At 50.7% G+C, this 27394-nt stretch overlaps 12 protein-coding genes across 12 annotated transcripts; 3 read left to right on the forward strand and 9 right to left on the reverse strand.

Moving 5' to 3' along the window:
- Positions 1-28: 28 nt before the first annotated feature.
- Positions 29-685, forward strand: ASPBRDRAFT_87896 (TFIIIC subunit 6 family protein; the record flags this gene model as incomplete). The annotated part of the gene is made up of 1 exon (XM_067629512.1): positions 29-685. A coding segment is annotated over one exon (657 nt), but the record flags the coding sequence as incomplete, so codon positions are not given.
- Positions 686-1744: 1059 nt separating this feature from the next.
- On the reverse strand, positions 1745-2059 carry ASPBRDRAFT_26048 (uncharacterized protein; the record flags this gene model as incomplete). Its single annotated transcript, XM_067622230.1, has 1 exon — positions 1745-2059. One exon carries the CDS (start codon positions 2057-2059, stop codon positions 1745-1747), a length of 315 nt encoding a protein of 104 aa, XP_067482706.1.
- Positions 2060-4886: 2827 nt separating this feature from the next.
- ASPBRDRAFT_37741 (mRNA guanylyltransferase) lies at positions 4887-6738 on the reverse strand. The gene has a single exon (XM_067623790.1). It carries the CDS (start codon positions 6383-6385, stop codon positions 5153-5155), a length of 1233 nt encoding a protein of 410 aa, XP_067482707.1. The 5' UTR covers positions 6386-6738; the 3' UTR covers positions 4887-5152.
- A 69-nt stretch (positions 6739-6807) lies between these two features.
- On the reverse strand, positions 6808-8190 carry ASPBRDRAFT_37742 (SCA7 domain-containing protein). The gene is made up of 2 exons (XM_067623791.1): positions 7530-8190; positions 6808-7468 (listed from the first exon to the last, which is right to left on the reverse strand). Exons 1-2 carry the CDS (start codon positions 8131-8133, stop codon positions 7050-7052), a joined length of 1023 nt encoding a protein of 340 aa, XP_067482708.1. The 5' UTR covers positions 8134-8190; the 3' UTR covers positions 6808-7049.
- Positions 8105-8786, reverse strand: ASPBRDRAFT_37743 (uncharacterized protein). The gene is made up of 2 exons (XM_067623792.1): positions 8546-8786; positions 8105-8413 (listed from the first exon to the last, which is right to left on the reverse strand). Exons 1-2 carry the CDS (start codon positions 8568-8570, stop codon positions 8193-8195), a joined length of 246 nt encoding a protein of 81 aa, XP_067482709.1. The 5' UTR covers positions 8571-8786; the 3' UTR covers positions 8105-8192.
- Positions 8787-9324: 538 nt separating this feature from the next.
- ASPBRDRAFT_191697 (putative beta-ketoacyl synthase (Cem1)) lies at positions 9325-11114 on the reverse strand (the record flags this gene model as incomplete). The annotated part of the gene is made up of 8 exons (XM_067620393.1): positions 9325-9489; positions 9538-9906; positions 9958-10224; positions 10271-10357; positions 10406-10477; positions 10527-10634; positions 10683-10849; positions 11063-11114. The coding sequence occupies 8 exons, from the start codon at positions 11112-11114 to the stop codon at positions 9325-9327; spliced, it is 1287 nt and encodes a 428-aa protein (XP_067482710.1).
- A 443-nt stretch (positions 11115-11557) lies between these two features.
- ASPBRDRAFT_143294 (agmatinase) lies at positions 11558-13242 on the forward strand. The gene is made up of 3 exons (XM_067619209.1): positions 11558-11830; positions 11883-12009; positions 12068-13242. The coding sequence occupies exons 1-3, from the start codon at positions 11705-11707 to the stop codon at positions 13081-13083; spliced, it is 1269 nt and encodes a 422-aa protein (XP_067482711.1). The 5' UTR covers positions 11558-11704; the 3' UTR covers positions 13084-13242.
- Positions 13243-14084: 842 nt separating this feature from the next.
- cdc42 (Rho family GTPase CDC42) lies at positions 14085-15196 on the reverse strand (the record flags this gene model as incomplete). Its single annotated transcript, XM_067626685.1, has 5 exons — positions 14085-14163; positions 14201-14244; positions 14302-14778; positions 14866-14980; positions 15177-15196. 5 exons carry the CDS (start codon positions 15194-15196, stop codon positions 14085-14087), a joined length of 735 nt encoding a protein of 244 aa, XP_067482712.1.
- Positions 15197-17567: 2371 nt separating this feature from the next.
- mirC (siderochrome-iron transporter MirC) lies at positions 17568-19636 on the reverse strand (the record flags this gene model as incomplete). The annotated part of the gene is made up of 5 exons (XM_067617094.1): positions 17568-17645; positions 17703-18364; positions 18415-19149; positions 19202-19332; positions 19413-19636. 5 exons carry the CDS (start codon positions 19634-19636, stop codon positions 17568-17570), a joined length of 1830 nt encoding a protein of 609 aa, XP_067482713.1.
- A 587-nt stretch (positions 19637-20223) lies between these two features.
- Positions 20224-21078, reverse strand: ASPBRDRAFT_51219 (uncharacterized protein; the record flags this gene model as incomplete). The annotated part of the gene is made up of 3 exons (XM_067626686.1): positions 20224-20708; positions 20809-20878; positions 21046-21078. 3 exons carry the CDS (start codon positions 21076-21078, stop codon positions 20224-20226), a joined length of 588 nt encoding a protein of 195 aa, XP_067482714.1.
- Positions 21079-22240: 1162 nt separating this feature from the next.
- On the reverse strand, positions 22241-22831 carry ASPBRDRAFT_51220 (uncharacterized protein; the record flags this gene model as incomplete). Its single annotated transcript, XM_067626687.1, has 1 exon — positions 22241-22831. The coding sequence occupies one exon, from the start codon at positions 22829-22831 to the stop codon at positions 22241-22243; it is 591 nt and encodes a 196-aa protein (XP_067482715.1).
- A 651-nt stretch (positions 22832-23482) lies between these two features.
- ASPBRDRAFT_51221 (uncharacterized protein) lies at positions 23483-27370 on the forward strand (the record flags this gene model as incomplete). Its single annotated transcript, XM_067626688.1, has 7 exons — positions 23483-23513; positions 23762-25221; positions 25748-25879; positions 26070-26400; positions 26471-26746; positions 26793-27199; positions 27254-27370. The coding sequence occupies 7 exons, from the start codon at positions 23483-23485 to the stop codon at positions 27368-27370; spliced, it is 2754 nt and encodes a 917-aa protein (XP_067482716.1).
- Between the last annotated feature and the right edge of the window lie 24 nt (positions 27371-27394).

The following is a 27394-nucleotide window of genomic DNA, read 5'->3' on the forward strand; positions in this document are numbered from 1 at the left end:
CGATGCCGCCCTCTCCACCACTGAAGCAGATCCCAACAACCCCTCCATCGCCGACCGTGTCCAAATTCTAGGCCTCCATACCCCCAACCCCATCATCTCCTACCAGAATCAGATCTTCAGTGGCACCTGGGCCGACCAGATCGGCACCGAGTTACTTATCGCCCGTCCTGAAGAATCCTCCTCCTCCTCACCACCGCACGATGCAGACCCTTCCTCCTTTACTAGTAGTAGTAGTCCAGTCCCCCCGCTCCGCCACACTCCGAACTATGACCTCCTCGCAGCCAACAGCGTGAAAATCCTCGGTCGCAAAGCAAACCTCATATCCAGCTCATCCTCCAACGTTTACGCTACGGATTCTGCCGCCGCCGCAGAACAACCCAGCGGCACCACCACCACCACCACCACCACCACTCAGGGCAGTGGTGTAATCCGCAAAAGCGCTCCGCAAACCAATCAGGCACGATTTTTAGACCGCCTTGCCAGCCTTAAACGCAGCAAAGGCGAGACCGACGCCGTGCGAACAACGTTCAGTACAAAGCGCATGACGAATCTGGAGGATCGGCTACGTGGCTGGGCTCGTACCGATGAACAGCTGGCGCAGATTCAACGGTTAAACGAGTTGGCATTATCTGGGGATGCAAACGCCATGGCGGAGCTGGAGGGACTTTATTCGCAGTTGGGCGGACAAGATGATGAGGAAGAGTTGGAAGAGCATGAGAACGAGCTAGGACATTAAGAAACCCACGACTTCGTATCTCAATCTTATTCTCCTAGTTTGAATAGGTTGAGCTAACTGGAAGCTAAGCTAAGCTTGGATCGAGGGAGAGAGAGTTTTTCCTATCAGTGGGTTTTTACTCCCGCGATACGAAACCACACTGGCCACTGTAAAATCAGATCAGTCGCAGTACTATGAACATGATTGATCCAGGCCAGACCACGACCCGACCCTCGGACCGGATAACTAGGGATAGTTACAGAGTCCAAGTCAAGTAAGCAGGCACGTCACGTGCCCGAGCTTGAACATCCGATGCTCCGACCGATCGACCGAGGTCAGGGTCAACGACACATGCGTTCGTCCCACAGCAAGAAAACAAGAACTGTTCGGGCCGGGAGAAGCTTTGCCAACAAGAACAGAACAGAACAGAACACCTCAACTGTCAGGCTTCCTCGGCGGGAAAGTTCCGACCGAACTGAATAGGGTAGTTGATGCGCGTCGTACGAACCGGTTTGCGGCGCGATGGCGTCAGCAGATTTCCTTCTTAGCTGCAAGGTACATCCTTGATTTTTTAAGTATGAGAATCCCTGCATGTGATAGCGCAGTAGGTGGATGATTTATCATATCATACTACTATAATATGTTGTATACTATGATGATGATGATAACGGTGATGATGACCAAGAACCCAGTAGTAACTACGGAGTACTGTAAGAGACTATGTCATTACGAGTGAGTACTAGTATACACATACATGTAACTGAACATGACAGACAAACGAATAGACAACTATCCGATAGGCTTAGGAGAACCTAATGAGTAGATAATGGTTATTAAACCGGACATACAAAATCAATCACATCACCAAACACCCATGTCCGTTCCATCCATAGATGCAATTATCCAAAACCAAACCAAACCAACGCTAAACTAAACCCCATTCCATGAATCCCAATCAAATGAACAATAAGCTAAACCTAACCGTCCATCCATATTATTATATGGAGAAAAGGGAAGACAAAGTATCAATCAATCCCAAAACCTCCTCATCTCAACCGGCGAAGGAGGCGGCGGTGGCGGCAGGGGAAATTCCCAGTCCAGTGGTGTTTTCCCTTTTGTATGATCATATGATGATGATGTCGATGTTGCTGATGGAGAGGTAGGAGGTGTGGTAGTAGTATCGATAGTTGTGATTGCCTTGGGAATATGTGTTGAGGCAGAGAGGATGGCGCGGGAGATGGTATCTTGGGAGAGAGGGAGGGAGAGGTGAGGTCTCCTGGTTGATGTTGTTGATGTTGTTGATGTGGAGGTAGATGGTGGTGTTGGACAGCGGGAGGGAGACATTTTGTAGTAGTAGTGAGTCCTCACTTAAGTTCTTCGGAGTAGAGGAAGGAGACGAGTTGTGAAGGTTGATGGATGTTTAATGGAGGTAGGTATATAGTGATCAGGAACAGAGGTAGTAAGTTGAAGTATAATTATAGACTGATGAGGAGATGTATGTTCCTATAGTAGATTCATGTCAATGATCTGTGTCCTGCATGTGCATATGTAAAACATATATATATAACCGAGCGAAAAGAAGAAAAAGAAAACAGAAAGTCATATGTGATGAATGAGGGACGTAAGTGACAAATGCCGATATAGATCCTCCGGAGTAAAGATATCTTGCTTAGCTCCGAAAACCGCCGAGGTAAAAGAAAATCGATGGATGATGGGTGGATGAATGGATGGGTCCAGTAATTTTCTCATGAGGGTCCTCATCCCTCTCCTCTTAGCCGAGAATGATGTCCGTGTTGACTGAGTCGTGATGGTGTCTTGTGCAAGGGAAAAAGGAAAGAGGGAATAATTGGCTTACCTCTCTCTTTCTCCTTCTTTCTCTATAGTTCGGTTGTTGTTGTTGTTGGTGATGCTGTAGTGGTGGAATACTGACGATGGCTTATAGACAGTGCTTCACTCGTACGAAAGAGATTGGAGAAGAAGTATAGGAACAAGCTAACTATAAAGTACCAGGACCAAGCAGTATTTCAAGAGAGAAAAGTGACTGAAGAAAGAAGAAGAGTTGAAAGAAAAAGCAGGCAGAGTCAAGAAGAAATACCCGCCTAAAATACCTTTCCCTTACTACCAAGTACTACCACGACTCAGGTACAGCTACACCCTACTAAGCAATAAATAGCTACTAGTTACCGAATTAAGGAGAGCGAAGAAGGAAGGATTGGATGGAAGGATAACATCCCTTCCCGTTGCGAGGCGAAACCGAAACCAAAAAGAAAAAGAAGAAAGAAAAAATAAAATAAAAATGAAAAAGGAACAACCCGCCTCACCGTTCTAATTCCACCCCCCGGAGCCAGGCTGCGGCAGATGGACCCAGAAAGTCGGGTCCAGGCCAGAACCACATAACTACCTACGGAGGATTACTACCCCAATCTCTTTGCGACGTCTGGGCAAGGCGGATGGTATGGTAGGACTGAGTGGGCATGCTTGGACGGAAGGGTGGAAAGACGGAAGCTGTCCCGGGGGATTGAAAATGAACGGATTGACTTTGCTGGGGGAAAGATCTCAGCCCCGGAGAAAGAAAGGAAAAGATGTGAGGATGTGGATGGGGATGGGGATGGAGTTGGGGATGGATTGGGGAAAGCAAGATGCACACTAGACTAGTTTTTACTGTTACGTGTGCAGATGTGGAGAAAACAAGGGTCAAAAAACTGACTAGTCAATGGCTGGAGTTACCTTGGTAAGTAGTTTAGAAAATGTTCTACCACTCTTCTCCATACTTCCGTAGTTCCTAAACTCCAGTTCTTCCCCCATGCCTTTCTAGTGATCGACTTCGGGGCATTCGGCCTGAGTTCCGGGAGAGGCAGCCAGTAATACTAGATCGACTAGCTGCTGATGAAGCCCGGATTTACTCCATCGTTGCAGAATAGTTATTTATCCATTTTCCCTATGAATACATAATCCAGTAGTTAGTACTGCTACTAAAATCAATACCCCCATCAGGGAGGGTTTCAGTGGCAACTATTACAAGTCCTGGTAGGATCATAGTAGGATGGAGAATGGATCAGACCACGCAATCCTTTATGATGTGATCTCTCATGCCCCATTCCTGGACACCTCACCTTCTACTCCGTAGAAACACCACTAACAGCACTACAAAATACGGAGTACAGAAGTACCTAATAGATTAACCCACCAATCCTTCGATCCATCCATTCATCCATCCATCCCACAGGATTGGAATTGCCATTGCTCCGTGGCAAAAGAGCACAACCCATTTCAGTAAAAGCAAGCCTACTAGCAGCCCCTGCTTTGTTTTACTACTACCACAGCTTCATCGTCACCCCCTGGATTCATTTCCAATCAGCCAGCCAGCCAGCCAGCCAGCCATCGCGCGTAATCACCCAAATAACTTGCTACCCAACTACAACGATCATCTAACTAACTACGTACTTCCTCTACAAACACACCTCCACAATTACCCCATCCGTCTCCTCATTCCCATCATCCCCCTCGTACCCGAAACTCTCTTCGTGTAACACAAACCATTTCCCAAGAAAGTAAGTAAAGGAAGCATGTAACTATCTACCTAGTACCTTAAGTGCTAATAAAAAAATGATACGAGGTAATTAGATACTCCAAACTCGAGCATCATGCTCCTTCACGATTAAGCTCGACCCAACCCGCTGGTCAAGTTACTCCAGATGGAATGGATGAACCATTTCCCCTATCATCTCACTAAGTACGGAGTAGTCTACTACTAACTTAGTCATGGAGTTGCATGATCGGCTAACTACATGTATCTACCTTACTATCTCCACATTCCAATCCGGGCTGGCGAGGTATTGAGGGGAAGCTCTGTGCGTTTTGGCTGGATACGTAAGTATGGGGTAAGTATGGAGTAGCTAGCTGGTGCTGCTATGTTTAGTTATTAGTTAGCAGTATACTCCATACTGTGGATGAAGTATGTGGAAGCCATCTGCGCCAGGTTGCAGTGGCGCTTGGTGATGGTACTGGTGTGGTGACTTGGGGGAATTCTTTAGTATTCCAGTAAGAAGTATACTTCTATCTAGTCAGTATTTATGTAGTAGACTGCAAGATTTACTTTGTCTAATAGTGCAGAATTTATGACCATAGTGGATGGATGGGTGGAAGGTATTACGTAGCAGCTGTAGCTATAGTGATATCCATTTGAAGCTCTACAGATACTGACTCTCCCATAGTCAAGCGAATTATCTAAAGTAGAAATTGCATTGCATTATACAAAACCCGCCCAACCCGTTTTAGCCATAATCCTCTCTGCCCATCTCTCATTATCTATACACAGTTACAGCTGCCCCCAGCAGATGAGATGAGACACCATCCCCATCATCAACCAACGCCAAACGCCTCGCAAACCGAATCAGTCAAAGCATCACCCCTTTAGGAAACCAACTGACTACCGTTCTACTCCTCAAACTTCCGCTTCACGCCATTACTCCCATTAACCTGCGTCGTACTGCCGGGCCTCCCCCGCTCCGACATCATCTGCGCCTGTCGCTTCTTCCACGCCGTCTTGATCGCCGGAGCTGCCCGAATGAGATCTTCCTCCGTCACCCGATCCTGGATACTCTCCAGTACCTTCTCCACCGTCGAGATATGATTTGCATCCGCCTTATCATCCCGAATCCGATGGAACCGCCAGCGCCCCTGCTCATCCTGAGCGCATTCCACAATCGCATCATCCAACGGCTGCTGCAACGCCTTCATATTTTCCCACTCCTCAGGCGAGACATACATCTCCCCGAAGGGGCGGTACTCATTCGAATTGAGCATAACGAACAGATGGAAGATAGGCATGGCATCATAGTCATAATACGGCTCCGTAACACCCTCAGCCTCATCATCCGAATCCGGTTCCAGCAGGGGAAACTCCAAGCGCATTCGAAAATCAATAGTATTCTCACTGGGCGGCTTCCACTTGAGGATATGTTCATCCGTACCGATGCGATAGGGGGTACTCCGACAGGTGAAAATCAAGCCATCATTGCCATGAATCTTCTTAACCTTGGGGATAATATCGCGAAACATCATCTCAATGCCATAACTAAACTGGGTCGATTTATCCTCCACGGCAAAGACCCGATGCTGCTTCTCCTCGGGAAACCGTTCATACAGCGCATTATACGGCTTGAGCACCTTCTCCTTGAAGTACGCCAGCCGTTTATCCAGCGTCCGATGCATCAAACTCTGCCCATCGAGCACCAAGCAATCAAACACAAGGTATTTAAGCTGCTGCGTGCCGTCCTCGTAGGTGTCATTGACCAGCTCGCCGTCCACCAGCGTATCGACATGGAAGCGCTGAAACGTGTCATCGTCCGGTAAAGGGAAATGCAAGCCCGGGACGTAGCGGTAGTCGTTCTTGCGATCAATCAAGTAGTGTATCTCAGGAGTCTCGGAATCCGGTTCGCCCCGCGCAAAGTACATAAGACATCGAATACCGTCGGTCTTTTCGCACACATAGTAATCTTCTCGTTGGAGCTCGGTCAGATGCCGTGTCGAGAAACTGACGGGTTGCGCGCCGGGAAAGTTGAGGTTATTGCGGCCGAGGAGGGAGGCGACTTCGCGGCGGAATTGATCTGCGAGGTCTGGTTCTGCTTTGATGCCTACGGCATCGAGGTCGGGGACTGAGTTGCTCATCGTGGATGGTCCAACTAATTCTGTATGAGAGGGGGGTAGCGGCGATGAGTGGATAAGGTTGTGAGGTGTCTGGAAAGTCGATGGTGACGCTGGTGGTAGAGCTTCTCGCCCGCAGGCGCAGGGCGCAAAAGGTGCTCCGCAGTAAGTGGGTAGATGGAGACTTAATATAAGAGCGTGGTGGTGGTGAGTTGGCGTTCGTTGGGAGAGTGAGAGCAGGCGCATTGAGGCAACGAGGGTAGCTTTTGACTCCCATCTGCGGAGGTTCGGAGATACTCGGTGGCCTGAGGCATCATGTTGCCGTTCTTGTCGCCTGACAATGCGATACCGCGGTGGAGAATGGCGTTTTTATTGAATCCATGCAAGCACAAGTAAAGTGTAGTAGGCTATGCATTGGTGTACTACCCAACAGCCAAGGGAGAAAGCGCTTAGCATGCATAATTAATTGCATTCTATCAATACGGCCCAAGAAGCACCGACTTAAAATTTACAATATGCACGCCAGTAAGACTGAGCGCGGGGTATCTTATCAAACAGCAAACCAAATGAGCCCAGAACCGTTCCAGAAACGCCATCAAGCATCGCCCAAAACTCCCTACCCGTATGCGGGCTATATGTATATATCCGATCCTGGGAAGCTTTCATCACTCGTTACCCAGCGTGAGCTCTAGGAGCTAGCCGCCACAGGCACCTTCTTGGCTTCTTGTGCAGGTGTCTTCGCACCAGCATCTGTTGCATCCTGCTGCGCATCTGCCGGCTCCGTCTCATCCACGGCCATAGGCTCGGGCACTGATACCTCCTCTACAGGGGTGAACAGGCTGCCGCCATCCGGAAATGGAGAGGAGAGAGTATCTCCTGTCGAAAAGAGCCCGCCACCACGCGAACCACCCAATGCATGAGACAGCATCTCTTTGATGCGCACATATTGGTACTTCTTCTTCGTCGAGATCAACGTATGAGTCACCATCGGGTATGGATGAGAGCGAGAAATGGCCGCCATGACAGTATCTTTCTCTTCATCCGAGTCGACAGGCCCATTATTATCCAAATCATCCTGAAGAGGAGCGTTCGCATCGATAGCCGCCTCTGTAGAAACCAGCATTAGCACTGTCCCGGGTACTGTCAGAAAAGAAAGATAACCACTTACTCTGCTGCCTCGCCTGGTTCTTCTTCTGATACGCCTGCAACAGCATATCATACGGCAACGAACGCCCCGGAACGGCTCTCTTCGCGCCCATCGAATGACTCTTACAAGTCAACGACCTAGCACACTGCGCACCATTCGGCAAAGTAACACCACACTGCTTCTCAACATCAACAGGACCCTTCGGCTTGGGTACCTTGGGTTTCGGCTCCTCCTTCTTTTTCTTCTTCTTCGGCTCCTTATCCTTATCGTCATCACCGGCCTCCGTCTTGCGCTTCTTTCCCTTCTTCGTCCCATCCTCCGCCATCCCCTTCACGGCGGACTTCTTCGCACTCTTCTGGCCCTTCATCGAATCTTCACCACCACCCTCACCCTTCTCACCAGCACCGACCCCCTCCTCATCACCGTCCTTATCCCCCTTCTCCTTTGCGCGATTCGCCGCATCCCTCGCCTCTTTCTTCTTCCTCGCCTTCTCCTGCTTCGCGCGAATACAACCACGGATATGTTCCACCGCATTCTGCTTCAACACCGGCCTCTTGCAGGTCTTACAGATGACGGTCTCAAGATGATCTTCTTCGCGGGGCTTCCCCGTCGGGAACGCAGCCATGGTCTTTTCATCGATATCGGGTAATATAGGGGACGAGGAACCGGGGGATTCGGGCACTGTTAATTTCCCAACCACTCCATCAGCATGACATGACCAAACCCAGTACACATGTCTCTCTTAGAGGAAGAGGACGGAGGGAGAAAGAAGATACCATCACCCTTTTTCTTCCCCGATTTAGCAGACTTCTTCAACTTAATCTTCCCGGGCTTCGTATCCTTCTCGGCGTACTTATACCCCGACGCATCAACCAGACTCCCCACCGCGGTAGAAGAGGCAGACGCTACAACACCCAAATTAGTCATCCTTCGTAAAATAAAAGAGGTGCACGTGTGCAGTTGCTCTACAAATCATTGCGTGGTGACAATATCGGGAGAGGGAGAGGGAGGGGAGGGGAGGGGAGCGTATAACGGACCTCTGCCGCCGGTAGCAGTAGCCATGATTATGAACGAAACGACCGGTCGACCACCCACAACTGATATACGCGCGCGCTCTCGCTGTCTCTCTCTCCCTCGACCGTCGGCTTAAAGGAGCGATATCGTTGAATAATAGGCACAAGACAGAATAAGATTAATATTTAAAGTAGATTGGGCAGCTATGTATCTAGCTCCGACCGTGAAAAGAAAGGGGATGGTGATTGCTGGGGGTGCGGTATCTTAGTTTGGTCGAGGCTTGCGCTGAGCACTCACTCATCACTCTCAGTCCGGGGCGCTCCGCATTTGGGGTGGTCACGTGGTGAGTTAGTTAAGTGGTGGTCGGATGGTGGGGGCGTTGAATTCTTGGGTTACTGGTGCGAAATGTTTTTGTCTGGGGAGGTTATGAATGAAATGAAATATGAATGAAGGTTTAGTGAGGTTTGTTCTGAGTATTGTGGTGACTGTGTTTCTATTTTGATTCTTTGTTGTTTTGTCGTTGAAGGAGGGCGGGTGGATAATGCGGTAAGCATAAGTGATTGATGGGTTCACCTCAGCTTACAGTGACAGACGAACACAACTCTTCATGATAGTGTTGAGAAATAGCCCTCTTAGGCTCTTACATGCTTGGTTTTCTGGAATGGCTGTCACTGGCCACGTTGGCCAGTTAAACGTGTTACTTCAATGTGACTGGCAGTTACATCCGCCTTGTGGTACATATTTATTGATACAATGCAATGCAATATGCAAACCCGCCAATATCATATGATATACAATCCACCTACCCTGCATGCTTGGAGAAACACAAACTGCTGTTCGTCCCCCCAAACCCAAAACTGTTCGTCAAAGCCACGTCAATGGTGCGCTCCTGGGCCTGTTTTGGGGCATAATTGCAGTCAAATCCATCAGCCAACCGCTCCAGATTGATAGTCGGAGGCATCACATTCTAGACTCGGCGTCAGCAGTATTTTATAAAATTTACTAGGTTGCTTACCTCGTTAACTGCAAGAATCGAGAATAAAGCTTCAATGGCGCCTGCACCACCGAGCAAATGGCCGACGGCTCCCTTGGTGCTGCTGATGTTAACCTCCGTCGCCCGTTGCTTCCCTCCAGGTCCGAGGAGCAAGGCCTTGATGGCAGCGTTTTCCGCTGCATCCCCGACCACGGTCGAAGTGGCATGAGCGTTGACATAGTTGACTGCGGAGGGCGGGAGTCCGGCGTTTTTCAGAGCTTTCCTCATGGCCAGAAACGCGCCCTCTCCGTTCTCTTTGGGCGCTGTCATATGGTGTGCGTCACCCGAACAGCCATACCCTCTCAATTCGGCATAAATATGAGCTCCTCTTGCTTTTGCGTGTTCAAGTTCCTGACAAGAGTTAGAAAGGCTCCATCGGTGAGCGTCTGCTATGGAAAATACCTCCAAGACCAACATTGCCGCGCCTTCGCCGACCACAAAGCCTTCACGATCCGAGTCAAACGGTCTTGATGCCTTTTCAGGTGAGTTGTTAAAGCTTGTAGCCAAACTGCGGGCCCGAGCAAAGCCTCCAACGGCTAGTGGATGAATACAAGATTCTGCTCCGCCAGCCAGCATCACATCTGCATCACCGAACGCGATGAAACGGGCAGCATCCCCTATGGAATGAGCACCAGTAGTACAAGCCGTTGTTGCTGAGTGATTAGGGCCCTATATTATTAGCAGCGGAAGAGCAGTCGTACGGAAGTGCTCTTACCATGAACCCATACTTCATGGAGATGTGCCCAGCCCCGAGGTTGATCAGAAGCTTCGGCACAAATAGAGGTGATACTTTACGGTAGCCCTATGGCTTGTCAGCACGGTAATTAATTGTAGACAAGTCCATACTGACCCCCTTATCATATGCAACCACTGTGTTGTAAATCTCATCAAAGTTGCCAATGCCTGATCCAAGGCAGACACCCTGACATAGAGTTAGGGATCTGAGGTCGAAAAGCACCGACAATACATACAGTAGCTTCTCGTTTCTCAAAATCTGTAGGCTTCCAGCCTGAGTCTTCAAGGGCCTCTTCCGAAGCTGCCATGGCATACTGAGCGAACCGGGCCATCTTGCGCTCATCCTGCAAGGGCATCAGTTACAGCTCTAACCAGGACTATGATATGCCTACATCTCGACTTAACCACTCCGAAGCCGTCCAACATCCATCCTTTCGTGCACCTTGAGGCACCACCGCTGCGATCTGGCATGGCAGATCTGCAAACCTGGCATCGCGATCGTTGACATTGACGATGCCACAGTGACCATCCAGGAGACGTTTCCAAGTACGACGGAAACCTACGGGAGATTACTTAGTAAATAGTAGCAAAGCGCATTGATCGTGTACAGTTGCCTTCCCGGGCATCGATATGAGGTAGTGCAAGACCTTCCCTTTCCGGAAGCGTAGGAGTGGGGACGCTGGAGACCAAAAGAAAAAAAAAAGATGGTAGAACCACAGCCATGACGAAGTTGTTTGGGACATGCCCAGGTGCGCATGGAAGCATCACTCACCTACTCCTAGAGGTGTCACTGCTCCGAGACCGGTCACGACAACACGACGCATGGCATTCTGGGGATACACGGTACGTGACTACTGTGGTTGAGGTATTTCAACGTCTAGCCTCGCTGCGGGTGGTCAGTCTCCGCAGATTTCAGACGGGAATGCAGGTCCTAAACTCCCGCGCGACACTATACCGATGTTGGGGAATGGCGGGAGAGACTAGAATGGATGGATGGAAGAAGATGGAAGAGACGAAGTGGTGAGCTCAACGCAGCCAATGGACGAGGCGAGAAATGGGGGTCAAGGGTGTTCCTTCCGCATTGAGACGATGAAGAAGTTGACCAAAAGGGGAAGGTCCGCACGACGTCAGTGCCACCAGGCCACAAGGCATACATTTTTCCCTTTGCGGCCATATCTTGGCCAATGAGGGTCAATCCCCGTATCGATAAGAGATAGACCCATCATCCCCAGTGGCCATTATTATTACGATTCTATTCATTGCATGTATTTTTTATGTCAACGCAACTACGTACCACCGCTATTTAGTCCTCTCCGATTGTTGCTCCGGATTCTCCCTGTTTTCCTTCTCTTTCCCCATCTCTCTTGCATCCCCAATACCCCCTATACCCCTCGAGTGAGGCCTCAATTTCGCCATGAAATCCCTCACTTGGGCTGCTTGCCTGGCGCTGGCTGGTACGGCCTTCGCCCACGCTCACCATGATCACGAAGAGGTGCCAGAGCATGTGCGTGAGGAGTTGCTGAGGAAATGGGACCAAGAGGTAGGTTTCCAATTCCATCCCAATCGTTTCGCACTCACACTCACCATTCCAGTTTACCTTCTCCGGCATTGCCAGCTTTGCACACCTGAAGCCAGTCAAATGCCTGATCGAACCCGACGAACGGTACGACATCGCCGTCATCGGAGCCCCCTTTGACACGGCTGTCAGTTATAGGCCAGGTAGATCACCCAATGACCTCACAGTCTGCTCTGAACCTCACTGATACACCCCCGCCAGGTGCTCGCTTTGGTCCGCGATCCATTCGGGCTGCTAGCGCCCGCCAAATGGCCGGCACCAGCTACAACACCCGTGCCGGAATCAACCCCTACGCCTCCTGGGCAACAGTCAAGGACTGCGGTGACATCCCCATCACACCCTTCGACAATGGCGTCGCGGAGCGCCAGATGTACGAAGCCTTCCTGGAACTGGGCTCCCGCCCGGCTCTGACCGATGCCGACTCCAAGTACGGCACCAAGGGCATCTCAGCCGGCAAATCGAAGCTGGTCACCCTAGGAGGCGATCACAGTGTTGCGCTACCGGCTCTCCGCGCGCTGTACCAAATCTACCAGAAGCCCATTACCGTGCTGCACTTTGACGCCCACCTCGACACCTGGAACCCGGTGCGCTACTCGGCCTACTGGACCTCGGAGCAAGCACACTTCAACCACGGCAGTTTCTTCCACAAAGCCAGCCGCGAGGGTCTCATCTGCAACTCGACCTCCGCGCACGCTGGTCTCCGTACGCGCTTGACCGGTGTCGACGACAGCGACTACACCAACCCGGGACCGGAGCAGGGATTCATGCGTATCCACGCCGACGACATCGACGACCTCGGCCCGATGGGCATCGTGAACCGCATCATCGAGCGCATCGGTCTGGATTCCGACCAGCCCGTCTACCTGTCCGTGGACATTGACGTCCTGGACCCTGCTACTGCCCCGGGAACTGGTACCCCTGAGCCCGGTGGCTGGACGACCCGCGAGTTCATCCGCATCCTGCGCGGTATCGAGAAGCTGAACATTGTCGGCGCGGATATCGTCGAGGTGTCTCCTAGCTACGACAACAAGGGCGAGACTACTGCCTTGGCGGCAGCGCAGGTGGCCTTTGAGATCATCACCAGCATGGTCAAGGCTGGAGCGGGTGAAGAATTGGGTGGATGGTATGGACGTAAGGTGACACCAGTTGAGGAGACTGTCATCGTTGAGGAGGAAGAGAACCCCGTGGAGAAGAAGGAAGCCAAGGATGAACTGTGAATGCGATTTATACGATATGAAGTTATGTGTATGTATGTATAATGAACGAGTTGTGTTAGTCAAGCCTGATGCAGGTACATCAATGAAGAGTGAGACAGATCGCATGCTACTACCACCTAGTATTCTCATCTCAAGAAATCTGAACAATAGCCGAAGGGCAAGGATACTTACTCTGGACAAATCCGTCACAATCAACGGTAATCATATATAAGCCAGACTAATCGATTGATTACTACCTTGTGAACAGGCTGCAACATCTAACCATACTATATAAAAGTAACTTGGTCATCACTATTGTATCTGTGTTATCTAGTCCAGGCTTTGAAGATAAGCAATAAAAATGAAAAAGGCTGCAGCTCAGGATAGAACAAATTGCACAGCAAATTTGGGACGCGGGGATCGGCATGATAACAGATCGCAGAGTATGAGGGAAATAAAGAAAAGAAAATGAGAAGAAAAAAAAGAAAAAGAAAAAAAAAAACCATCAGCCAGCCAAAACAAGACGCCTCGACTTCCAACGCCGATAGAGACGATGAGAGTTTGAAAAGGGAGTAAAGGGGGAGGGTTTTAGGTAGAGAAAATGTGGTAATGTGTGTGTGGAAACGTGTTGGTAAAGGCGGGAAGGGGGGAAGTTTAGGGAGAAGGGATTGACAGTGGGGAAAAGGTGGAGGAACACAGAGAGGGGATGAAGGTAGGAGGACAGCAAGAAACGACGCTGGCCAGGTAGGACGAGACGAACGTCAAGGAGACAAGAGTTTCCGATCAAATGAGGAGGAAGAGCTCTCGATGGCAGGTCTGCTTGAGGTAGACGGGCTCCGCAGCGCAGAGACAACCGAGCGAAGAGGGAAGAGCACACTTGGGTGTTACGGGTTGTAAGATGTGTATTCACTCAAGAATCAGTGAACGGACACAGGATGTCAAGTCAGAGGTCGGTCGAAGAAGCCAGCCACCTTTGTACGAAAGAATCCCCCAAAACTCCATATTGCATAGGTAAAGCACATTCAGTCTCCCAAAATCATACGACGTATCTGCGATGCATCAATGACAGGCCTGGAACCCTCCGGAGCGTATGGGCCTGTTCTGTAAGATCCCTGGATCAAATTACAGCAGGACGCACTTCTTCGACTTCTTGGGAGCAGGCTCGAGCGCGGCAACAATCGCCTAGAATCGAAGATGTGTGAGTATATGCGACGATGCGGGATGTGGCGCGACACTAACCTCGTCAAAGACATCCTTGAGCTTGTACTGCGTGAGAGCAGAACACTCCACGTATTTCACTGCGCCCAGCTCCTTGGCCATACGGTCTCCATCTTCCTTGCGAATCGGTTGCATCTTCTGGCGGGAAAGCTTCTCGCGGACAGCGGGATCATCGCGAAGATCGGTTTGGGTGCCCACAATCAGGCAGGGGACACCGGGGCAGTGGTGGTGCACCTCGGGGAACCACTTTTCGCGAACGTTCTCAAAGGAGGCAGGCGAAGTGACCGAAAAGCAAACGAGGAAGACATCCGTCTGAGGGTACGAAAGAGGACGGAGACGATCGTAATCCTCCTGACCAGCAGTATCGAACAGTCCCAGGGTATATGGCTCATCGCCAATCCTAATGCGCAAAGGGTTCGAGTCAGTTCCCAATTCCCTTATTTGTCCACAGACGCCATCGCATTCCTCGAGCCAGCGACATGGAGTGCACCAATAACGCTATCTGCAAGCGTGACATAGCGCACTCCGACAAAGCCCCGACATGAACATTATGGCCAAAGGTGGGAGATCCCTAACTTACATGACCGTGACGGCATAGTTATCAAACACTGTGGGAACATATTCGGAAGGGAACTTGTTCGTCGTGTAGGAAATCAAAAGGCAGGTCTTGCCCACGGCACCGTCACCGACGACGACACATCTGCGACAAAAGCCATACCCTGGTTAGCGACTTGCCGCTCGAAGAAAGGATGAAGGTATCGATTTGCACGGAGAAAGGGGAGGGAGGATAGAGGATAGAAGCCGGGGGGGTTATGTTCAAATGGGGGAGGGGAACGTGAGGAGGGGGGGAAAGTGATTGCGGAGAAAAAGGGATAAAGATGATGAGAACAACGCACTTAATTGTTGCCACGACCATGTTGTGAACTTTGAAGCACCGCGAAGTTTGCGTGAGAGGAGGTGCAGAGAATCACGGAAGGTCGTCTGTCGGATGCCGAAAGGAGAGCAGGACAGGAGAAGCAAGAGATGCGGTGAACCAGGGGGAGGGGGAGGAAGAGGAGACGACCTAGTGAGGGGGGAAGACCGATTGGGTGATGAGAGAAAGAGAGGGTGAATGAGGAGGAAGTGGAAGGGAACGAGCAGGTGAGGCGGCTAAGATGAGGAGGACAGACGCGGTGGATGGGCGAGGCCGTCTGGATTCACGGATGGGGATGGTGTGCGGTGAATGTCGACGGTGAGAGAGAGGGATGGTTGGTGAGGGAGCCAGCCAATGTGGGAGGCAGAGGCGGAGGACGGAGACGATACCTTACTAGTCCAGGTGGTAGTAAGGAGGAAGGAAAAGAAGCTGCTGCTTTGGCTGCAAATGGGGCAACCCGCACCGCACCGTTAGTTAGTTAGCTCCTGGTTTATCTAGGTAGGTTGGTTCCTTTTTATCGCCCGCCTCTTTTTTTTTTTCTCCCTCTCCTGCTCTGGCATACTTGATGGTCGTGAGTTGCGCCACCAAGGTAATTACCCTTGGCTTATGATGATGAAACTCCCAAAGGAAAACACTTCCTCATCCCCGTCACGCTTCACCCACTGAACGGCCAGATGAAAAAGCAACTCAACGGCGATCCACAACTTAAGATAAGAGACAACTCACAGAGATCGGACTAAGGCCAATATGACGGCAACCTAGATAAACCACCCCCTTTTACTCTCTTCCTTCACGATCCTTCTCTCTTCCAATTTTATGATGAAGAATATCGATCGTCTGTCTTTCGCAACGAAAGCTTGATGCCGTAAAAGCGCAAGGAGGTAAAATGGTGATGGCTAATCCAAGACCGAGGGAAGAAGAGGGTGGGATTTCGGGGGGGAGGAGAGCCAAGTCAAGTCATCCAACACCCAAAAGCAAATAAAAGCCCGCAACTTGGTCGGATCCGATCGATAGGATAAGACGAACAGAGCCGTGGTAGAAAATGGCGAGAGTCAAAATGATGAAGAAAAGGGATAAAGAGAAAGACAGGGAAGAAAATCATGGTCTAGATATCTCTTTCAGCCCAGTCGTCACCTTGACCTACAGTCAACTACTTAACTACTCCAAACTCCTACAGTAACCGACCAATACTCCTCCAAAAGAAATCCCATCACATCACACCCGGCCCCAGGCTTGCCTCGGAAGTCAGGCCGCCCCAGTGTAAGGTAAGGCCAAGCAGACAGGCAGACAGGCAGGCAGGCAGGCAGGCTGGCAGGCTGGCAGTATAACACCTCATGTCGGGTAAGGAATCGAATCAATCATAATTTCGCCATAAAGGAATCCAGTCACACTGAGAGCATCAGATGCTGGGCCAATCAATCTGGCTCGCCCAGTCGGTCGCACTGACTGCGCCTGTCCTAGCTTGATTCGCTACGCGCCCAAGGAGAACAACCTAGTCTAGTAGGTTAGTGAAGCTACTAGGCAGTAGCAGTAATTGGGATCAACTGCCACCCGAGGGTGTCATTGACGGAGGGTAGCATGAGGCCAGCCAGGGCCAGGGCCATGCCATCCCAACCTCGCACGGGGCTGGTTGGACAGCACCGACCGCCCTCTCCTTCCCATCTAAGTAGTCTACTTAACTTCATTTAGTTGTACTACCGTTCAGCACTACAAACGCCCAGACCGACCCCAATAAAACGCCCCCGCGCTAAGTTTCATGACGGTTGCCCGGAGTCCACCTTGGGGATCGGTATTCGGTACATATCAATCTACTTCCCTTCCCTTCTTCACCCCCTCGTCCAATCCGCAGCGTGATTATCGTCGCACCACTACAGCAATCAATCAGGACTTACAGAAAATAAGGCGCATCCAAAAAAAAGTACCAATGCTTGCTATATATATATATAACGTGACCCATAAATCATCTAGTCTAGTCGTAACATCTATAATATCATCCCGCAGGATCATCCGCTGCCGGCCGTTTTCGCCGTTACAGCTTAAGTTTCAAGGCGCAAACATAATAGGGGAATCCAGAACGCCCGATAAACTATGCTCGCACAAATGGCACCGTCGGCCTGAATCCAAAAAAGCATGAAGAAGGGGCAACCAATCAATCATCAGAGTATATAATTTTCCATTGTACACATGCCATTTTCGGGTTCCAGATGGTGTGTTATCCACACCGCCTTCTCTATCCCATGCGGGTTTGCGACGGTTGACAGCAGGCGAAATGAAAACAGACTGCCCTTGCAATTCGACCGAGATGCACTCCCTGTAGGTGTTTGTACAATGTGGCAGGTTCAGGCGAAGGGCACGTGAAACCTAATGCTGTCAGTCAGGTTCGTTTCGCGCGATCCTCAGGCTCAGCCTCATCTTCAACTGGGATCGGCTCGTGGTGTGGCGACTCGCTCATCTACCCCATCATTAGTCAATCCATCTCAGCATCAACACCCTCTTCGCGGGATATTACCTTATCCAGTTTGTAATTCGTCATCAGGAGACTGAGCGGGATCAGCGGAATTGTGACGACGAACGCCAACACCAGGAGCTTGTTCATGGTCTCCTGGTATGCGCGATTGATGGCTATTCGGACGGGGGAGCCCATCGGATAAGACAATGCCTTGGTCAACTTCCCGAAGATTTCACCCGCATCGGCTTTGAACTCATCGGGGAGGTAAAGTTGCAGCTTTCGTGGAATATGATGTGTCCAAACAGCTCCTGAAATCGCTGCTCCAACGGCCCCACCCATCTCCATGGAAGTCAAAAACATTGCCGTCGCTGCAGCAACTTCTTGGTGGCTAGCAGAGGCCTGAACGCCCAACTGCACTGGAACATTGAGGAGCCCGCCGCCCATGCCGACGACAATCTGTGTCCCCAAGATCTGCGCCGGTGAGCTTCCCTCCTTACGGTAGAGCAACATCAACAGAATTCCACCAATGTAAATGACACAACCGCAGGTGACATAAACACGGTACCGGCGCGTATATTTGATGAGCAATGACACGGTGAAGGCAGCAATTGTCGACGTGAAGGCAAAGGTTTGGGTCACACGGCCAGCTGTGGCAACATCATAGCCCTGAACAACCTGTAGGTAAGAATATAGGTAAGGCTGAACCGAGAAATAGAACGCCACTAGAACTCATTAGTAGACCATCTTCATCTGTGGAAAGGCGTGGTCTTACTGAAGTAGAAGAATGCCAGCGTACACCCTGCGAGCGCTGTTCGGTCTTTGAGTAGATGCAGGGACAACAAAGGCTTGGGAGCCAGTTTCTTTGATGTCTCCCAGGCGGGAAGGGCGAAAAGGCAGAGGATACCAATCACAATCATCGCAATGATGCTGCCGTTCTTCCACCCATTCTTAGCATTGGCCGCAAGGGTAAGAGGGACCAAAATCAAGGTCACCGCTGTCGAGAGCAAGATCAGACCGAACATGTCGAGATCGTACCAAGTGTGGCGAATAATGGAAAGGAGGCCTCGTCGATGAGGGTGTCTAGGTTTGATCAAGTTCAGTCTTCGAGCCTTGCGTTGGTTGAACAATAGCGAAAGTGCCAAGGGAAGAAACGAGGCAGGTAGGAGAATCGACCACATTCCATAACCCCATCGCCAGGATGTATGCTGAAGCACTGCATTCGCGATAGTCGGGCCAATCCAGACCGTGACGAGGAACGGGAGCTCCGGTAAAAGCGCCAGGAGCGCACGGTTCAGCAGGCTGCTACTGTCAGCAATGAACACCTGTTGAAGGATTTGCAAGCCGGTAGATCCGGCAGAGTAGAAAATCTGTGCAGAGGCATAGGTCTGGACATTGGTCGACGCAGCCATTTGGATGTATCCGAGAACGTATATAAGGATGCTGACACAGAACGCTTCAAACCGACCGAAGACGTCGGCGACCTTAGCCATGGGGGGTTTGATGACAGCTACGAGGGTCAGCGGACAATGAAAATAGTCTCAAGGGTAATATATCCTCACCGTTCACCACATTCTGAACGACAAGAACCGTAGAGATAAGGGAGTGCTTGCTGAAAGCACTCGTCGCATAAGCCGAAAGGGACATGACGGTTTGGCCTTCAAGCGAGGTACAGAAGGCCATGAGGAAAATGCTTCGACACTATTAGCAACACTTCAACTGATATGGAGAGCAGACACAAATTCTCATGATAATGAGAATTACCTGGCTTACCTGACATATGCTATGATTAACGACCGTGTTGTCCATGTCAGATTGATCGCTTCAATCTTCCGAACACCCTCCTGAACCGAATCCACCGAGGATTCTACTTCACTATCATGCCCATCAGGTTCGTATTCCGCCGGGAGGAGGCGTTCCTCCGCCTCCCTGTTGTCTTGATCCATCTGATCGAGGGTACCATATGAGAGTGTTGAGCGGTGGTCAAGAAGGGGCATCGCGGCTGAGCCGTATTCGTTGATGGATAGTATCGCTGGGTAGCTATAAGATGACCAAAGTCCATTTATTGCGACAGGTCGTCAAATACTTCCGTCGTCGTGAAGGCAGCAGATGAAGCAACAGTGTGAGTCCGATGGTTTCAATGTCGAAGTACCAGGCATGAAAAGGACGGAGCAGGCTGACGATTGCAAGGCTAAGCGGACGAGAAAGGGTATCTGCGACCTGTACCAGCCAGATCCACCGAACGAAAAAGCAATACACTAGCCAACGAAGAGGGGGTATCAAATTCTAAAGAATAAGCAGGGTACGAGGAAAGAAAAAGCAAAAGACACTAGCAAGATGGAGCACCCTGAAGCCAGGTTTGGGTACCACATGCATCAGTTAGGTCACCAAATCAAGCAGCGGAATGCGCAGCAACGCGTGGATCGCTAGATCTGGCGTACAGCCCGGAGAGCGGAGGACAAGGGGCTCAGCTATGAGTCTGCAAGCCCAAATCAGGCTCCCCGATATGATTCACACCACTCGGCACGATCGACAGGCCGCACTTATGCAAGTCCAAGTGGGAGCCCAGGACCTAGCCTATGGGCTAAACGCCCGTGGCCCAGAAGGGTAGTGTGGCACCCGCTGAGTTGCTGCACCAGATAGTCCGAACGGAGCTGTCAATGTTTTGTATTGTCCCACGCCAGTCGTTGATCGAATGAGACCGAGGGGCCTTTCGGGCGGGCTGGATGGTTGCAAAGCTTGTGCCTCGGCCACGGGCACCCATTGACGGGGGAGGGGAGCGTTTCGTTTGCAGGCGGATCAAAGGCGGGAAATGAGGAGGAGGATCGAGTGAGCAGGTACCCCTGGCCTTGCTGCAAAGAAGGCTTCGACTGCAGGAGTTCACTAAGGAAAAGCGTGGTGTTGGTGGGGGGAAGGAATAGTGTGGCAAGGCGACCGGGATTCTGAATCCTACGCAGGCGGGAGACTGAGCATCAGATATGATAAGATCACCTGGTCCGCCGGTCGGACCCGGAAAAAAGGGAAGCCTGGTAACAAGCAATAGATGGATTATATTGTCATCATTTTTATCTTATTACAATGTAGTTCTTGTGTGGAGAGGTATAGAAGAACAAAGAGTATGCGCAACCTAAGCATATACTGCTGGTCTTTTATACTGTTCCTTTCAGACCGCCTGACATTCTACTCGTAAGAAGAATGAAGGCGCGTATCATCATCCTCCTCCCCCTTGCAGGCCGAACCTGATTGAACGAACACCATACTAATACTATACTTATTTTTACCGAGTAATACTCATTTCTATACCTTCATCGCCCACTCTTTCATGTTCTATGGGGACACAGAGTAATTGTAATCACGCCAAAAAGAAATCAGGATCTTGGGTTTATGTGATTGCTCAGCAAGACACTCCGTAATCTTTCTTGAGCAATCCCGGCCCCATCGCATGATTGGGGGAACTGGCACAACCGATGCTGGATGACTCGGGAATAACCGCTCCTGGTCATCATCCGTCGGTCACGGGGTGGTGCATAGGCTCCGCTGCCTACTAATTACTACTCTTACCCCTCCAGCAACGATCATCCCGTGTGAGTAATAATAATCATCGGATCATCTGGAAAGTGGAAAGACCGTCCTGGATAGGAGTTTCGAGGAGCGAGCCTCCACATTGAATATTGGCAAGAACGCGCGAAAGCCGCAGGAAATCAATACGATATTTTTTTGTTCGGTCGTGTTAACGGAAGAGTCGTGCCGAAGTTTAACGATCCACCCACTTACTCAAAAGGGTAAAGATATTTATTGTATTGGGCTTCAAGTCCGGTTCGCAACCCTCCGGAATGGGTACACTGTCCACTGTACGACACCGCTGTGATAAAGCTTAGCGTTGTTTTTCGCTCGTATAGGTTGCACACGGAGTTTTCTTGCGGTTGGTCAAGATTCTTCAAGTGCTACTCCTCTGTTGCGTCGAGTCGGACCAGTTCATATGGCTGCAGTTCTTGCATTCAGACCAGATGCTATTACTATGCTGTCCTTCCCCCCACTTCCTGTTGAAATTTAATCCCTCATTACCAACCTGGCAGATAGGCTGTGAGGCCCTCATGAATGTGAATATACTGGCCCTAAGTGACGCCCTATGCTGGATTGCTGGTATGGTCCCATGTGATGTGGTTCGCAAATGTCCAAGCTCCCAGCAACAGTTGGCATATTGCTGTTAATGCAGTCAATTATGGTGGTGGTCGGTGCTTTGGGGAATAAACCGGTGACGATAATGGAGCTAGCAGACAGCCGGATCTAGATCGTGATTGGCAATCGTCCCTAAGTGACACTGAAATGCTATCCCACACACCCCGAGCTCCGATACCACATGCTTGCAACTTGAGCACTACATGTCCTTACGCTCTGTCGATGGAATTGTATTGTGCCATTCTTTTATAAAGAAGTGTCTGAGATCCGTCATTCGAAGTATGAACGTCTCTTGGACTGCCAAGAGATACCGATTCCAGGTATATGACTACCAATTCGACTCGAGACAATATATAAATGACATGACCACCATGACCACCATGGACTTCATGCTTAAGATATATCCGCACACACAACATTCATTAATCTGACGTGTCGAGTATCAGATGGCCAAAGTTCACCACTAGGTCCTCCCCCTCTTTCGAAGGCCGTGCTGCATAGAGTCCGACCCAGAGATCCTGAACATTCGGTTCTTCAAACACCCAGGTGACCTCCCGAAGGGGAGATTTCTGGATGCCTTCCACAAGATAAATCCACAGGCTGTTGTCTGACTCTCGGACCAGTTCTAGCGTCGCCGCTCCACCTCCTGACGGAACAGGCTGCAGACTCCAATCTGCCCAGTTGTCTTTGGCGACGGTACTCAGGTGAGGTCGGCCACGGGTGAGTTCGATGCCAGTCTTGACCCATTTCCGGGTACCTCCCGCGCCGTTGAGGACAAGAATGAGCCCACCCTGGTCATAGTTTTGTTGCCAGGTTGCGTTGAAGGCGACTCTGACCCGTTTGAACGAGTTCAACGGAACGCTCCGGTATAGGATAGGCGCACTGAAGGTATCTGTGGATGGAGGTTTGGACCAAACATCTGTTGAAGGGGCCGCTTTGATGGAGAACTGGGCGGGGAGGATCCCATCACCGGGTACCTTCTCGTCGGAGTTGGCGAAAGTGAACTTGGTCATGATTGACGTCTGGTTCCGTGAAGAGGACGCTTTGGCAATGTCTGTGAGATCCTCACCCCGTTAGACGGTTCGGGTTGGAGAAGAAATAAATGAGGGAGAGAATTGGAAAGGAAGCTTAGGGATGTGATGGGTCAATTCCAAGGGAACAAAATACGAAGGTCCTGGAGGAGAAAGGAGAACCAGAGATGATGATGCGAGGAAGAGCAGAGGTCTTTGTAGCAGAAATGGCCTACGTCATATTGGTTGGGGAGCGAGCGACACCATACTAGCAGTAGACACTCCGAGCTAGGCCCAGCATCCGGATTGACCTGGGCCACAAGTACTCGAATAGGTATGCGGTCGTAGGAGATCCTCGACCGTCTGCGGTACAGGCTTGGCCTATGACAGCTATGACTCTGGGTGAGTGGGGTGATCGGAGACTTCGGGGCGATTAAAAGCACGACGATAAGGCCGGTCGGAAGGTAACTATGGGGCAATTGTCTGGTACTACTGTTAAGGTAGGCCTAATAGAAATGGCCCCGGGTTTCCCGGCCGTTATCAGTCAAGACACTGGTAAGGTCCTGGGGATTTGAATTTCCTCTCATCATATCACTTCATACACAATCCCCCGATGCGGTCTGGGATCCCATGCAGGTTCTTCCCACTCCCACAATGGCCAATTCCACGATGGCCGGCCGGGCACGTGAGCGGGGAATCTCCTTTTCCACCGATGACATAAGCAGGCGCGCGCTCCCCTTGGTGGCAAAGGGGAAAACCTCGTGGCCTGGCCAGGTAAAGTTTGGGGAAGGAGGATGGTTTGTTTGCCTTGTTGCTGGCCTGCCTCTGTTTTTTACATGGTCTACTGTATCCTAGGCATGGGCTGAGCAAAGTCATTGCTTCGACTTGCCTGTCAAGATTTGTTTGTCATGTCTATTGGCTACTATTATCCAGATGATTCCAGGAGAGAGCCCCTGTGGTCGCGACTCTTCTCGTCAACTTATGCCGGCTATCGTAACTTGAAGCCTTCGAGGCCTCTCCTGCCGGGCTCAAGGTATTCCGGTCGCTATCGTCGCTCTTTAGTCCGCCGCATATGCAATTATTCCCTCGCCGTCATTGGCATTATATTTCTTCTCATCGTCCTGACGTCGATATTCCGGCCCTCCTATACCCGACCGCCGCCACATTACTTATCGCTCCGGAATGCGGTATCGCAGTCAACGAAATCCGGTCGAGGCAACATCCGTAACGAGAAAGTTTTCATCGCAGCGAGCTTATATGACCCTGATGGGGATCTAGCACGAGGACATTGGGGGGACAGTGTGCTCCAGCTGATCGATCTGCTCGGGACAGACAATGTTTTCTTGAGCATCTATGAGAACGACAGCGGTCGAGATGGGGAGAGTGCGCTTCAAGAACTATCGGACCGGATCACGTGCCAAAAGTCCATTGTTTTCGAGCAGCATCTGGATTTGGCCAGCTTACCGACAGTTGCCGTTCCCGGCGGCTCAAGGCGGATCAAACGCATCGAGTACCTGGCGGAGGTGCGGAACCGAGCTTTAAGACCGCTGGACAACCAGCCGGGAGTACACTACGATAAGCTGCTTTACCTGAACGACGTTGCATTCAACCCGCTGGATGCGCTCCATCTTTTGTTCTCCACAAATGCCACGGAGGATGGCGTCGCTCAGTATCGGGCCGCGTGCGCCGTGGATTTCATCAACCCATTCAAATTTTACGATACTTATGCCACGCGCGATCTGCAAGGCTATGGCATGGGCGTGCCCTTCTACCCGTGGTTCACTAGCGCTGGGCAGGGCCAGAGCCGCCAGGACGTACTAGCGCAGAAAGATGCCGTACGGGTGCGGAGTTGCTGGGGAGGAATGGTGGCATTCGACGCCCAGTTCTTCCAGCATGAGACGGATGTGCCGGTCATGGGTATGCAGCAGCTGTATGAAGAGGACAAATCACCTGCTCGGTTCCGGGCTTCGCACGATACGTTCTGGGAAGCTTCTGAGTGCTGTCTTATCCATGCTGATATTCAGAAGCCTCAGCCGGACCCGGGGAATATAACGGACACGGGGATTTATATCAATCCGTATGTCCGGGTTGCGTACGATACCGGCACCCTCTCCTGGTTAGGGACTACGCGGCGGTTCGAGAAGCTGTACTCATGGGTCCATGATATCCTTAACCATCTTGTCGGCATGCCTTGGTTCAATCCTCGACGAACAGAAATCCCCGGCCAGATTGTCCAGCAGAAAGTCTGGGTTCCTGATGGAGAGGGAGAGGGAGAAGGGTCATTTCAACTCGTTGATCGGGTTGCAGGCAAAGATGGCTTCTGTGGACGCCCAGGACTCCAAGTAATCATCGAGCACCGCAAAGAGGGCCAGAAGGGATATGAGGAGATCGAAGTACCTTCATAAGGTGATTTTGATCAGTGTGTAGATATTGCTGGCATGCATATTGCATTGTTCTCTTCACTGTATAGGCCACGAGTTATGGGTACATAGATTTATTATTGAGACTTCCATTGGACATAATGCAATCCACACTGTATCACAATACTAAAACAACATTGGCAGACGGGCACTGATGCTTGTAGAACTGCCTGTGTAGTAAAGTATGCCGGACATAAGACTGCCCTCGAGCTACCATTCACCGTCGAAGTTCATCCTTTGTCACAAGCTGTTTTGGCGCGTCTTGCCAATCATATCAGGCCTCATGTGTTATTCCCTACCATGCTATTTATACTAAAATGTGCCCGCCACTCTAATTCAATCTTGCTTGTTTTCTTTGCCGTTGCTGGGCTGTCTTTCCTCTAGTCTGTCTCCTTGATTTCTTCCTCTTCCAACCAACTTCCCACTTAGAAGACCCCTGATTATCTCTTGATATCCCATCTCAACCACTCTTTCTGAATCTCCGTTAGCTAACATGGAGAAAAGTACTGGGTCTACAATGGAATTCGCCAGCCGAGTTACTAGTATAATCTACGGGGTGGTCGGAACGTTCATGGAGAAGGCGGCTTTCGGTCTCGAGGAGAGCCGGCATGCACCAAAGCCACACCTCTCGGTCAGTATCTCTCCTGCTGTTCGTTTTGTACAGGCCCTTTCCCTCATTCAATACGCCTTGTTGTAATTTACTCTAGCACCCAGAGAAGATTCTCGCTGGTCTGACTGCCAGGTCTTAACAGGAACTCCCCCATCGTCGTTCGGGTAACGAGGCGACACACTTCACTGCCAACGAAAATAAATCTTCCCAGTCCTCTGCCTCTATTCTTTCATCTCAGACTCCTCCATCGATACTTCCCGTCAACACTTCCCTTCCCGCATCTTCTCTTCCCTTTTATCCCATATCATCTTCCCTTGGCAACACCATGGAGGACAAGGAGACCAAGACGTTCCCTGTCGCCGATGTGGACGACACGGTCAGCTTCATGGCTGCTGCTCGTTCCTTGAAGTTGCCAAAGACCTATGGCTCTCCTGCTGTTGCTACTGCTGTGGACGCGTCCAGTGAGAAGGCCAGTACTTCTATGAGCCGTCCTGAGTCGCGTGTTGATACTTTCGGTCGTGGTGATGACGCTGATGTCTTTGGTAAGTACCAGGCAATCAAAGCCATTTCGACATCGAGACGCGATGTAGCTAATGTTTATGTCTACTGTAGCAACTTCCGGTCAGGACACGTTTGACGACGAGTGGAGTATTAAGGCTGATGCCGAAGAACCTGAAGAGAAACCCGAGACCCCCAAGGCTAGAGTGTCTAGTGTGGCTGGTGACTTCAAGATCCAGGATGACACTGCTGCTGTTGTCAGTGCTGGTCCTCGTGGTTCGGAAGCCGTAGCTTCAGGTCAGGCCAGTGAGGTAGAGGACCGCGAGAACCTAACTACTTTCAAGAACTGGGGCACTCCTGCTGCTCGTGACAAGCCAGGTATCACATACCGTACCCTCTCTTCAACCGGCTAACTTACTAACATAACTTGCTTCAGCTTCGCGTGTGCGTCGTATCATCATCAGAGGCTTGCCCGCCGCCTGGTGCACCCCTGCTAAGGTCTTGTCGCTTGTGCATGGTGGCAATATCGAGAGTGTCCACGTCCATGGCAATGGAACTGCTCATATTCTCTTCTGTGAACATGAAGCATGCCAGGCCTTCTATGACAAGTACCCGAACGGCATCGACCTTGACAAAGAAAGAAGGGTCACCGTCTTTGTGGAGATGGGCAAGGAAGTTGACGTGGTCAGCTCTCAGCTTTCTTTCAATCTGTCTGTTGGCTCGACTCGGGCCGTGCGAGCTGTCGGAGTCGACATGGATGCCAGCATGACGCAGCTGTACAACATGGCTTGTGGCAGCGGTCGCAAGGTTGAAAAGATTCTGGACTCATATGTGCCCGGAGATGTGAGTCTTCTTACTCCTTCACCCCTCTTGTGTTTGTCACACTCACTTCAATAGGCCCGCAACGTCGTCTTCCGCTTCTGCACCATCGAGGATGCTGTTCGGTTCCGCGGAATTCTCGTGCGTGATCCTGAGTGGGAACACTGCAACGTTCAGTATGCGACAGACCCGTAGGTGTCTCGTGTCTGTATATGATGG

The sequence above is a fragment of the Aspergillus brasiliensis genome (assembly GCF_001889945.1).
Source record: "Aspergillus brasiliensis CBS 101740 unplaced genomic scaffold ASPBRscaffold_2, whole genome shotgun sequence".
NCBI classification, from domain to species: Eukaryota; Fungi; Ascomycota; class Eurotiomycetes; order Eurotiales; family Aspergillaceae; genus Aspergillus; species Aspergillus brasiliensis.

Bases quoted from the DNA above. Each gene is read 5' to 3' on its own strand.
- ASPBRDRAFT_37741 (XM_067623790.1), bottom strand. From the start codon at position 6,385: ATGAGCAACTCAGTCCCCGACCTCGATGCCGTAGGCATCAAAGCAGAA.
- ASPBRDRAFT_37742 (XM_067623791.1), bottom strand. From the start codon at position 8,133: ATGGCTGCGTTCCCGACGGGGAAGCCCCGCGAAGAAGATCATCTTGAG. The intron at 7,469-7,529 runs GTAAGTGGTTAT...TGGTTTCTACAG, and splicing joins GAACCAGGCGAGGCAGCAGA to AGGCGGCTATCGATGCGAAC.
- ASPBRDRAFT_37743 (XM_067623792.1), bottom strand. From the start codon at position 8,570: ATGGCTACTGCTACCGGCGGCAGAG. The intron at 8,414-8,545 runs GTCCGTTATACG...TGGGTGTTGTAG, and splicing joins TACTGCTACCGGCGGCAGAG to CGTCTGCCTCTTCTACCGCG.
- ASPBRDRAFT_143294 (XM_067619209.1), top strand. From the start codon at position 11,705: ATGAAATCCCTCACTTGGGCTGCTTGCCTGGCGCTGGCTGGTACGGCC. The intron at 11,831-11,882 runs GTAGGTTTCCAA...TCACCATTCCAG, and splicing joins TGAGGAAATGGGACCAAGAG to TTTACCTTCTCCGGCATTGC. The intron at 12,010-12,067 runs GTAGATCACCCA...CACCCCCGCCAG, and splicing joins GGCTGTCAGTTATAGGCCAG to GTGCTCGCTTTGGTCCGCGA.